At 46.0% G+C, this 13,260-nt stretch overlaps 1 protein-coding gene across 2 annotated transcripts in view; it reads right to left on the bottom strand.

Moving 5' to 3' along the window:
* Positions 1-2,158: 2,158 nt before the first annotated feature.
* The window catches only part of ZNF496 (zinc finger protein 496), a 45,999-nt gene continuing 34,897 nt past the window's right edge, over positions 2,159-13,260 (bottom strand). For both annotated transcript variants that reach the window (XM_061423162.1, XM_061423161.1), the window contains exons 7-9: positions 12,733-12,840; positions 11,539-11,652; positions 2,159-5,613 (exon numbers count right to left, since the gene is read on the bottom strand). In XM_061423162.1, coding sequence (XP_061279146.1) covers positions 4,856-5,613; positions 11,539-11,652; positions 12,733-12,840 — 980 coding nt within the window. In that variant the 3' untranslated portion in view covers positions 2,159-4,855. The remainder of the gene's footprint in view (positions 5,614-11,538; positions 11,653-12,732; positions 12,841-13,260) is intronic.

The raw sequence follows: 13,260 nt of genomic DNA on the forward strand, positions 1-13,260 counted from the left end.
TCTACGCTGAGAGTTTTGTACTTGTCTTCTCTCTGAAATAAATTCTGTCTGCTTGCTACCCTGAGTGTTTGCGTGTTTGTGAAGTTCTTTCTTTAACTCTGCGAACAAGAACTCAGATTCCCGTTTCAATATCCTTGGCTATAGCCTAGATACAAAAGGGAAGCCTGGCCCTTCCCACTTATATATGAATCTGGTCTTCCATTTCGTCTGCATTTTTTTTTTTTTTTAAATGGGGAATTGATAACACTGCAATGTACCTTGGTGATGATATGCACATTAATCATGGTACCTTGGTTGTTGACTATGATTTAGAGAGAGGATAAAATTCCCAGTCTGTATGGGATGGTCAAAGCAGGTTTGGATGGAACCCAGGGCTTTGTACTTGATGAACTTATGGCCCTTAATAACTAGCCAGCAGATGCTGGATGCCTTAGATGTGGGATGAGGCAGCAGGAGAGCCTGTCATCCAAACTTCATCCTGATGTTCATTTCCTGGTCAAGCACAGGTTCACATGTTACCTAATCTGTAGACTTGTTTGCATTGGAGCACTGGTGGGCATTGACTATTACTTATAAGATAAAACAGCATTAACTTCTGTTGCTAACAGAAAAACACCTGGGCTTGTTTGGTGGAAAGGGGTGTGTGTGGGAGGGGGAGGTGACATAAATGTCATCAAATTCCCTGTATTACACTGCAAGCAGAAGTGTTTGTGCCTGATCAAAATTCTGCTTTTGGTAGAGGATGGAAACTATCCCATGGCAGAAAAGCAACCAGGACCAATCTCTAAGTCTAAGGTTGGCACAGACTTGTGCCTTCTCTTCCACTTGTATCATGATTTTGTTGATTAAAAAAGACGCACAACTTGAGAGTTTTGAGATAAGTTTTATTTCAGGGCAAAATGAGGACTGCAACCTGGAGGACAGCACCTCAGACAGCTCTGAGACTGCTCCAAAGAGGCGGTGGGGGAACGGCAATACATAAGATTTTGGTGAAAGGGGAGTTCAATACAATGAAATATTCACTTTATGAAAGTCTTTCTGCCAGTCATGAGGAGCTGATGGCATCATTTAGTGATTTAGTGCTTTTCAAGATATGAATAGATGCAAGGGTTGGGATCATGAAATCAGTTCCTGAAAAACTATCTGAAGACCTGGTTCCACGAGATTCCCTGGAGCACAAAGTGCCTCCATTCCATCCTGAACTCCCTCGGGGTGTTGAAGGTCAACAGCTGCAGCGGCACAGGGTTCAATGTCCGCAAAGGCAGATCCCCTTGTTCAGTCACTGGCAATGCTCTTGGCAAGTGCCAATTTGTAGTTGACAACTTATTAGCAAGGGACCTTTCCACCATTGGCTTAATCTTGGTTTTTCCCAGCTGGGGCAAGAGGTTAGGAGAGGTTGTATGAAAATGGCTGAAGTTGGGTGAAACAGCTAACAGCTATGGTGCGATCAGGAGTGTATCCTAATCCTGTTCCTGGTTACTGGGATTTCCCTAGTGGTCCAATGGCTAAGATTCCATGGCCCAGGTTTGATCCCACATGCCACAACTAAGAGTTTACATGTAGCAACTAAAGATCCTGCATGCCAGAAAAACCCCACGTACCACAACTAAGACCTGGTACAGTCAAATATATAAACAAAACATTAAAAAAAGTAAGTCATTACTTCCTCTCTCTTCTAAAAAGAGAGGTAATCAGATCAGGTGACCAGGACTACCTATCTGAGGCCTAAAAGTTTTATAAGGTGATGTCTGACATCCAGAAGGGCTATTTTCAGCATCCTCCCACTTCAAGTTCTTTTCTAAAACTTATATTTATTTCACTGTGCTGGTTTTCCTTGCTTTGTATAGGCCTTCTCTAGCTGTGGCGAGCAGGGACTGCTCTCTAGTTGTGGCGCTCAGGGTTCTCATTACGGTGGCTTCTCTTACTGTGGAGCACGGGCTCCAGAGCACAGGCTCAGTGGTTGTGGTGCACAGGCTTAGTTGCGCTGTGGCATGTGGGATCATCCAGATCAGAGACTGAACCCGAGACTCCTGCATTGGCAGGCGGACTCTACCACTGAGACACCAGGGAGCCCTCAAGTTCTCTTTGTCAGGCCAACTGATGAGCTCTCTCAGCTGTGCTACTCATACTGTTTTAATTGAAAAGTCAAACACGAATATTAATTCAGCAAGTCAAATTTTTATTTTGCACCTGTGAATTTATGGGAACAATGCCAAGGGATCAGAGGAAGGGGGAGGACAGATACTTTTTGGATGTGGGGTCTGCACATCCACGGGAAGGTACACACACAGTTCATCTGTCTGCCCAGCCACCCAGGAAGGGAGGGGAGGAAGGATGAAGTGAGTCGGTTCTATCTTCTGGAGAAGCTTTTTCCAGAACCCAATGGTTCCTCTGCATGGGAAGAACCTAGGATTTGAGCTGCACCATCCAGAGGGGCTTCTGAATCCAGGGGGAAGGTGAACTTCTGATTAGCTAGGTACCCTGGTCAGGTCTGAGTCAGTGAATTTGATACTCCCTCACAATATCTGGTGGGTACTGATAAGATATATAGCCTCCCCATGGGTTTCAATTCTGTTACACCCCCTTTTGTCTTTCTTACTTATGATCTGATTTTACAGATAAAATATACTAAATAGACCAGTTTTCTTCTTTTATACAAATATCTAAAGTGGGTGAGTTCATAACTTCCTCCCTTAATGGGACTGTTGGGCAAGAGTGCATAGGTGGGTAGGGCAAATGTACACAGAATCTGGCCTCTATTTGAAATTTTCTCTTCCCTTGTCCTTCAAGATACATATTTTCCCCTTTTCTGGCAAGGTCAACCCAAGAGGGAAACTATTTAGAAAACAAAGAGCCCCAATAGTTTATTTCTTGTTCAGGGTATAACCCAATTATTTTATTGTATTTACTGTTCCTGGGTATATAGATGCATCTACACAGGCACAGAACTCATAACTGTAAAACTGTTACTATTCCATTGGCTTTGTTATCTCTTGATGTGGTAATGAAGTGACAAAGAGCAAAGGGTCTTGCATTCATTTGCCCAGCCTTACTGCCTGCTAATGGGACCTGACATATAAATATAAAACACAGGCCTGGTGGCTGGCTTTCTGACTCAGCCATCGATACACCACAGCTTCCATGCTTTTTCATCACTGAGCTGAGCCAACCTGGCCAGTCTTTCAGGATCAAGACGATGGTTTTCATAGCTTGAGGCTTCACTACCAGTGTCACTCCCAGTCCAGAACCCCAGGCTACGAACTTTAAAGGCTATCCTGCAGAGGATTCCCAACTCTGGGAACAGAATCTTGAATCTGAGTTCTGCTTCCAATGGAACTCAGAGTAAGCTAAATCAACTTTGTACTAATTCATTTGAGAATGAGAAATATCAGCAGAACCTCAGGATTATCTAGTATTGTGGGTTAAATTGTCTTCCCATCCCCCAAATTCATATTGAAGTCCTAACCCCAGTACCTCAGAATGTGAACTTATTTGGAAATAGGGTCATTGCAGATATAATTAAGATGGGAACAGTCTGCAATCAGTAGGGCAGGCCCTACTCCATATGACTGGTATCTTTACAAAAAGGGGAAATTTGGAGACAGACACATACACAGGAACACCATGTAAAGACAGAAAAGATGGGGTGATGCTTCAACAAGACAAGGAACATCAACAATTTTCAGCAATCACTGAAGCTAAAGGAGAGGCAAGGAACAGATCCTTCCTTTACAAGAATCCAACCTTGCTGACACCTTGATCTTGGACTCCAGGCCTCCAGAACTGAAATGATGAATTTCTGTTGTTCTGAGCCACCCAGCTTTTGGTACTTTGTTACAGCAGCCTTAAGGAATTAATACAACTGGCACACGAAGTTAATATATATATAGAATGACTTCACCAAAAGTTATGTTTCTCCTGCTCAGCTCATCCAGACACAAGAACTTCTCATTCATGGGACCTGAGCTCTCCTTTATGGGACCTGAGTGAGCTCTCCTTTCCTAGACATGACACAATGGGGAAGGGAAAGTTAAGCGCCTTTCAAATGATGGTGCTGTCACTTCTATCCCACAACCGAGTATACCAAGGACCTTCAAGGTACAAAGAAAGGACACTTTCTTTGTAGTGTGTGCCAACAAACAAATTAAAATGTGGGCTTTAACGTGGGCTTTGCCATGAATGAGCTCACAATTCCCAATAACCAGTCACCACCATAAAAGAAAGACTTCCCTTTGGCAAGCTATAAAGTCCCCCACAAAGGCTTCTGAGCCTGGAAGGGCCATCTGATCATTCTGAGGTGTTCTTATGGACCAGATGGTGCCTGGGACACAGACTTCTGATGACGTGACATGGCTTGGTGTGCTTGGCCCTGCTGCCCTTGTGCCAACAGGTCCAGCCCCACCTTACTGTCTTCCTCCTAACCTATCACCCCACCTGCAGCTTCCTGCTGTCAGGTAGGAAGAAATTACCTCCAGACGTCAGGATGGGGTAGGAATTCAGACAGGGCAGGAAGGGAGTACACTGCAAGCTGGCAAGGGACAGACCCCTCAAAGGTTTCCTGTGGTAGGGGGTACCCCAGTCCCTTCACCAGGTGGGAAGCACTGAACAGGGTTCTCTTAGACCCGAAACACCGGGCAAGTCAAAGCTGGTGCTGACACACTCTCCTGGTTTTCGGCACAGCAGAGACAGAGCAAATACTTAACTGGCCCCTATCTCGTTTCTACCTGAGAGTTAAAGGTCAGGAGGACGTGGTCTCTGTCCTGGGGGAGTCTGAAACCAGTCAGTACCAAGCACAAGTGGGATACACTCTACCCACGCTGGAGCTGCACGCAAAAATGTGTGCTAAGCCCCCGACTCAGTAGGAGTTCAGAGCCTGCTTGGACCGGCGCTTCATGTGCAGGCGCTGGTGGCGGAGGAGGTCAGAGTTCTGGGAAAAGCTTTTGACGCAGTACCTGCACTGAAAGGGCTGGGACTTGTCCATGTGAATGTTACTGCGGTGCCGGGCCAGGTGCTCAGGCCGCTGGAACACCTTCCCGCAATCACAGCACTGGCAGCGCAGCTTGGCCTTGCCCTTTGTCAGCAGGTCGTCAGAATCCCCACCCGTGGTCCCTGACGCCTCCTGTTCTTTCTTCTTCACTAACTCTAGTCCGTCTGGCTGCAAGTGTATCCGCCTGTGTGAGAGCAGGTGGGAGTTGAGGCGGAAGCTCTTCCCACAAGCACCGCACCTAAAAGGTTTCTGGACCTCGTGGGTCTCCAGGTGCCCGTCTAGGTCCTCGCTGTCACTGAACAGCTCCCCGCACACCGAGCACTCGTGTGGCTTCTCCTGCTCCCTGCGGCTCCGCAGGTGTCGGATGAAGTTGACCCTCCAGCGGAAGATTTTGCCACAGTTAGGGCACACGTAGGACTTTTTAGAGGAGGTCTGCACCTCACCCGCTGTCTCAATGCCGCTCCGGTGGGAGATGGGGAGGCTGTGCTGCTTCTCTGTGGGGCTCCGCGGCTCGTCTGTGCAGTAGGGGCCAAGCTGGGAGTCCTCATCTCCAGAGCTGGACAGCACAATCTCGATTGTCACCTCCTCATCCAGGCTATTCTCGGGGAATGGTGCATCACCTCCCACTACCAGAAAGCAACATGGTGATCAGTGATGCTGCCCAGGCCACATCCGAGCCCCTGCAAACCCTACCCAAGAAGGTTCTGCGTTGGTCCAGAAACCCACATTTTTGTAAGGAATCTTCCCCTGCAGCTATCTCTGTGGTATGCCTTGTGAGAAGGAATCCCTTAGCATGGGCCACACTGCTAACCCATTCTGCATACCTCTTTCTTCTCTCACTTCCCTACCTTTTTCTCCTAAATCCCCAGATCCAGTCCTTTTATTCGTTTCTTTTCTAGCCACTGAGATCCCTCCAAGCTCTAAGACTGTATCTATCTGTATAAGCCTTGACCATTTACACATTATTTAACTCTACCTTTCTTAATCAGACAAGGGAAAAATTGTCAGGGTGCATTAAAAGCCTTAAGACAGAGAAGGGTCCTGTATTCTATAAACAGTGACAGGAGGCTGCCAGCTACCATATCCTAGGCACTTAAATTCCCTAGCGGCTGTTCAAGACTTCTGACATGCACAAGGCCATTTGATCCTGGACACAAGCCAATAATGTACTACTTGCCATTATAAACATAGGCAAACTCAGGTCACATGCTTAAGGGCTCAGGGCTAGTGATATTGAGCCCTGCTGTGATGGTAGGGCTTTTCAAAGGCTCCAGATTACTCAAGGTCATCTCTCCCTCTCTGTATCATATCAGAGGCCAACCAACAGCCACTAGTGGTAATGCATAAAGATGCACTGGACTTTATAAACTAACTAAAGCTGGCTCAATGGATCTTGAGTCTGTGATGTTGGAAAGATGTACTGTGGGGAGGAGCTGGGTGGGCAGTGGGGACCCTGATATGAGGTCCTTGCCTGCAGCCCAGAGACCATTACACAGCTTTCCTTACAGTTGTTTCCTCATTTTTGTGAAACGAGGGGCTCAGGTCTAAAACAGGGGTGGGGGATAGTGGTGCCAGGTCCTTTGAGACAATAATAGGAATATGGTTATTCTGGACTTAACTGCTAGAAGAAGGAGAGTTGTGGCAGCTTAGGGAAGTGAGGGCAGGTGAAACTGGACAGAACCTAGCAGGAACACCCAATACCATAGCAAGCAGGAGAGACACTGGGCAGTGGAAGAGTCTATGCGGGTATTTACCCATACATCAGAGCACAAGTGTGAGGGGACTGGGTACAATGTGAAATGGGGGAGTAGGAAGGAAAGACTTGAAGATTTAGAAAATTTTCAGTCTATCTATTCTGCAAAAAATGAGAAAGTATGTTCTGGAGAGAATACCAAGCATGTGGCAGGACAACCACGGATCCTATCGACCATCTAAGAAGCCAAGAGTGGAGATGAGATAATCCAGGAATGGTCTGTAGAGGACCCTCTTGTCCGATGGCCTGGATCCTTGTAAATTTCATGGGCGACCAACAGTGTTTCTGAGAATATCCATCTTGGAATAAAAAGGAAAGAGGATGAACTAAAGGAAGGCTTTCAGATGTCAAAGGCAGTCCATGATGTCAAAGAGTTGGACAAGACTGAGCAACTAACACTACTACCTCTATCAAACTTCTAAAATAAACTAATAGAGCTATCTGGATGCAAACATGGATTATCCTTGAAAGAAAAGGAAGACAGCCCCAAAGGCAGTTCAGAGGTTGACAGAGCTGCCACTGCATCCACAGGCACATAGGATGGACAAAGCACTGAGCCAAAGATGAATCTCAAACCCTAACATCTAATGGAATTTGCCCTGTTAGGATTCAGACTTTCCTGGGAACCATCAGTCTTTCTTCTTAGATGATATTTAGATTAAGTTATGGATTTAGAGCTGATGCTGGAAGAGATTAAGGGATGTTGGGATAGAATGGATGTATTTTATATATGAGAAGTATGAATTATGGGAGAACAGAGAGTGAACGGGAACAAGTATGGATTATGGGGGAACAGAGGGTGAAGTATTACAGGCTGAATTGCACCCTCCTAAAAATACACGATGAAGTCTTAACCCCCAGTAATCAAGTGACTATAGTTGGAGATAAGATCTTTCAAGAGATAATATGCAAGAGACCTCTTGGAAGAAGAGATTAGGACATAGACATGCAGAGAGATGACCATGCGAAGACGCAGAGAGAGGACAGCTGTCTGCAAGCCAAGAAGAGAGGCCGCAGGAGAAACCTCTCTACTGAAAACTTGATCTCAATCTTCTAAACCTCCACAATGTTGAGAAAATCAGTTTCTGTTGTTTGAGCCTCCCAGTCTGCAGTACTTCATTATATCATTCCTAGGAGACTAATGTAGTACATATGGGATTCATGCATATGTGCTAAGTCACTTCAGTAGTGTCTGACTCTTTGCAACACTGTGGACTGTAGCCCACCAGGCTCCTCTGTCCATGTGATTTTTCAGGCAAGAATACTGCAGTGGGTTGCCATGTCCTCCTTCAGGGGATCTCCTAAACCCAGGGATCGAACCTGTGTGCCTTAGGTCTCCTGCATTGGCAGATGGTTTCCTTATCACCAGTGCCACCTGGGAAGCCCACATATGGGATGACAGCCCCCTGAAACCAGATGAAGTGACTAAAAATGGATGCAAAGTTTCTAAAAAGGGGAAAATAATTCAACAATAATGTTGCTGTGTGCCATTGACACAACAGTGTAAAGAATTTCTAGTAGATGAGATGAGACTTACAGAGGTGTGTCCATAACACTGCAGAGAAAAAGTAACATTAGGGATGTCTCAGCTCAGCACTGAGATAATATTATGGGTGATTGGGGGAAGGTGCAGGGCAAGAGAGAAGCTAAACTGTTAGGATAACAGTAGAGAAAACAGGGAAAAGTTACTGGTTATAAGTGCTTTTACTTGTATTGTATCAATCTTCAACAATAACCCCATAAGGTAGACTTGACTATTATCTCTATCTTACAGGAGAAAAATTTAAAACAGAGGTAAAATAGCCCAAGGTTCAGGGGAACTGTGCTTAACTGGGGATGGGGGTAGGGGTATGTACTAAGATTATGACTATGCTCTTCCAAGGCCAAGGAACAAAGGCTGCTTTGTATTTTCAAGAACAAAAAGCTCATGACCAGGTTGATGGCTAACTCCTCAAGAAGGGTAAGCTGTGGCTTGGGAATAAATCATTCCCTGTCAGCTGGAGGTGCTAAGGAGAGAAGCAGGAGGATAGGAAGCTATATGTAAAAAAATAAGTAAATAAAGACACCGTAACAAATATATCCTTATAACGTTAGGATGGGGAGGCTTTCTTAAGCAAGATACACAAAGAAAGAGATGAATAATTGTATTTACATATTTAAAATGTTTTTTAAAAGAACATTTCTGTGCAGACTTCCCTGGTAGTCCAGTGGCTAAGAATCCGCCTGCTAATGTGGGGAACACAGGTTTGACCCCTTCTTTAGAAAGAGCCATGTTGTCACAGGGTAGCTAATCCCATGCGCCACAGCTACTGAAGCCTGAGTGCCTAGAGCCCATGCTCCACAACAAGAAAGGCTACCGCAATGAGAAGCCCATGTACCACAATGATGAGTAGCCCCTGCTCACTGTAACGAGAGAAAACTGGCAAGCAGCAATAAAGACTCAGTACAGTCAAAAATAAATAAATAAATAAAATTTAAAAATTATGTGCTAAAAGACACTTAAAGTTAAAAAGTAGTAAGAATTATGTACAAATAATTAGAACAGGGTTTCCCCAGTGGCTCTGCAGTAAAGAATCTACCTGCAATGCAGGAGACACAGGAGATGCATCCTGGGTTGGGATGATCCCCTAAAGGAGGGCATGACAACCCACACCAGTATTCTTGCCTGGAGAATCCCACGGGCAGAGGAGCCTGGAAAGCTACAGTCCATGGTGTCACAAAGAGTCGGACATAACTGAAGCGACTGAGAACGCACGCATGCACTTAGGAGGCAATTCACGGAAAAGGCAAGCAGATATGGAATAAAGAGCATGGGGTCTGGAGCCTAATCACATGGGTTCAGATCCTCAGTCTGCTACTATGGGCCAAGGATTTGTGTCTTTCCAAAATTTCTATGCTGAAGCACTAATTCCCAATGTGATGGTATGTAAAGTGGGGTCTTTGGAAGGTAATTAGGTTTATATGAGATTTTGAAGGTGGGACTTTTGTGATAGGATTAGTACTTTTATAAGAAGAGGAGACAAGAGTTCTGTGTACCAAGGAAAGGTCATGTGAGCACATTAGGGAGAAGGAAGCCAACTAAAAGCCAGGAAGAGAGTCCTCACCACACACTGAATCTGCTGCTGACCTGATCTCCGATTTCTCAATCTCCAGAACTGTGAGAAATATATTTATACTGTTTAACAGAACATATCTCTTTGGTATTCTGATCTAGTAGCCTGTGCTGACTAAGATGGTATTTATCTCAGAAGGTGCATAAAGATACATGAATATAATCACATAAACACCTTATACTGGTGCAGTGCTTGGGACATAAAGACACAGAGCTTACCAAATGTGAAGGGGGAAGGGCAAAAATGAAGAAAAAAGAAAAGGACCAAAGAGTATTCACTAGGCAATTCACAGAAAAAACACAATAAACAAGATATTCAGTCTCAGTGGTAGCATTATAATGTGTGGTTGGCTGACACAAATGGAACTGGTTGGAAGGATCCTTTGTTGAGCGTGGATGTGGCTATGCAGACCCTTCACCTGCTGTGAGGAAGTGTGGGAAGAACTACCAAAATAAAAACGATGCCTATTCTCTGCAATCTATCATCTCACTGATCTTAGATAGATAGCAACCCTTAGCTTCTTGCCATTTCAAAATAGATTTGGTATCAGAGCTCAGCAATGGGAGAGTAAAAACTCCCCTGTGGTAATGAAAATCCACATTCTGTAAGTATGCTGCCAGGGCTGAGACTTCCTGTGAGCAGGCAGAAGCAGAGAGGATTCAAACTTCATCCTGAGAATCAAGCTGAACTGGGAATAAGCCACACAGGGACGATCACCCTCGGCACGCAGAAGCAGGCTCCTCAGAAAACCAGGGCATCAAAGTTTGTGGGGAGGGAGTACTGTCAACCTAGATCTGCTGTAGATTTACAAAAACAGAAAATCCCTTTAGTCTACACAGGATAGGGGGTGAATGCAAATGACTGTGAACTCTGCCTGATACTAGGTGGAAATACCAGAATATCACACAAATCTTGCCTCCAAAAGGTATCAAATTGTGCATGAGTCACTGTAGTGGATTTAAGTAAGGACTGGAGACTCAGGAGTCTAAATGTTGCTGGGCACACTCTCCAGTGGTCCTCCTTTTAGCATTCTGCTAACCTGTTCTTTAATTGCAACATTGCCCAGGGACTCTGGTCTTTATGCTCAGAGAAGAAATACACAGACCATGTGTCCAAAAGCACTATGTCAGCACCCTGCCTCAACCAACCCACAAGAGAAAGGCATGGAGGGGAAGGCCTCAGATTGGGAGTCAGCTGGAAAAGATCCTAGAAAAACAAAGCTAGGGCAAGCAGCCTCAGGAACTCTCAGGAACTGTCAGCAGAAATTTCAGAAAGTTCAATTCCTGAACCTACATCACCCCCACCACCACCAGCACAGATGTATATACATATACAACACATGCATGCACATATATCACATATGCACAATTTCACACACACAACACAGCAGACATTATATAAACATACATGTACCACATACGTAAATGCCCACAGGCATGCTCACATGTATACAACACATGCCACACACCCTGCACATGTACACACTCACACAATACACCAAACATACTACATACACACAGCATACATGCCATTACCACATTCATGCACACACATACACGGATGCACATGTACACATCATACCACCATGCTACATGCACCCACATACTACACACATATATACACACTCAAGCCACACATCACACACAGGTGCACCCACCCCCACACCCTCCTAAGAATTCCTTTACCTGGGCAGGTGCTTTGAGGGAGCACTGTCTGCTGGCTTGTCTGGAACTCTGGCACCTGCAGCTCATCCCGCTTTCTTCTTTCTTCTACCTGGAATGGCTGGAGACTTGGAAAGTCTTTCCAGAGAAGAAAATGAAAAATTCATTTTTCCTGCTGCTGCAGCACTACCTGGAAAAGGCATCTTAAGAGATGTCAGGCTATGATCCAAGAGCAGGCCTGGGCTCTCTCTCAGGACAGTCTCTCAGTAAATTAATGTCTGATGAGCAAATGAATCTGCCGGCAAAATGGGCCAACACCATAAACGTGGGTTTTGAAGCTAGAGAGCATGAACGTGGATCTGGGTCCTGCCCCGTCCACTTGACTGCGGACAAGGAACTGCCACCCACGCTGTCATTTTCACTTTCCATGGTGGGATTTCCAGTACTCCACGCAGACCCTGCATAAACACGGTCTGGACAGTCTGCTGGGGCAGAGACGGGATGGGAAACTGAGCACACCAGAGGCCCTGGCTGCTTGTTCCAGGTGGGGGTGGCGAGTGGAATACTGGTCTGCTCTGTGCCAGCTCAAAGTCCCAAGAGAAAGGAGGCCTGGTGGTACTGCTGGCATGGTACAAAGCTTTTCCCCTGAAGAAGCAGGCATCTTAAGGCATTAAAGCACAGTGGCTACAAACACAAGCTCTGGTGACATGGAAAGCTGGGGGTAGGGGCAGAGGGGTGGGAAATGCTGCTTCTGAGCTGTGGCATGTAAACCAAACCCCAGCACCTCCCCAAGCCTCAGTTTCCTTACACTTCCTGAAGTATGTGGCTGGAAGAAGACAGGTGAGGCACCCAGAGGCACTGTGTCCAGTGCCCAGCTAAGAGGTGGCATGCCCTCCTCTTCTCCTACCTGACTTTTGGAGAGTATCTGACCTCACTTTTAAAGGGGTCATTGCGTTGTTACCACAAGCCAGGTGTTACTTAGAGCAGAGGAGAAAGATATTCCTATTATATCCTAGTTCCTGGTTGAAAGAGGGCAATCCCCACACCTGGGAAAACTGAAATACCACATCCTTTCCATAAGGAATGAGGGATGGGGCAGGATTCATTCTACCAAGACATGGTCCAGGGGTGATAGAGGGCTCAGGGAGTGGCAGGAGCAGGCCTGCCTCTGGCCAGCAGCAGCCTTCCATTCCACTGAGTTCTGGTATCATTCCTCACCCAAGTAGGAGACCTGGGACACGTCCTTCCCCTGGAAGTCCTGCAACTCTGGAACACGTGGCTCATTCTCTTCTCCCTGGGAGAGATCCAGCTGGGCAGCTGCATCATCTATTCACAGAAAGGGAAGGATATGCATTTATCAGGCCTCTGCTCCCACAGGAAACCAGGGTGGGAGGACAGTGGTGACTCTGAGACAGGTAGAGGAGAGAGAAGTTGGAGGGACACACAACACACCAAGAACACCAACAGGGGCCATGCAGGGAACGTGGAAGGACCAGGGCAAGCAGGGAGAGGGCAGGGGAGGGGGACACTAAAGGGGAAGTTGTGGGCTTGGGATAACTCTTTCAGGCCTATCAGAAAACCAGCAATGAAAAGAGTCAGAATAAGAACGATAGAAGAAGAGTAATGCAAGGGATACAAGTTATATTTGGTTGTGTACGTAAAACAGGTAACAAGCCTAACTTTCATGTGATAGCACCAAGCAATGGTTAATCTGCAGAGTGGCCTTGGCACCGCTGTGCACAGGTG

The sequence above is a fragment of the Bos javanicus genome, chromosome 7, assembly GCF_032452875.1.
Source record: "Bos javanicus breed banteng chromosome 7, ARS-OSU_banteng_1.0, whole genome shotgun sequence".
In the NCBI taxonomy this organism is placed as follows: Eukaryota; Metazoa; Chordata; class Mammalia; order Artiodactyla; family Bovidae; genus Bos; species Bos javanicus.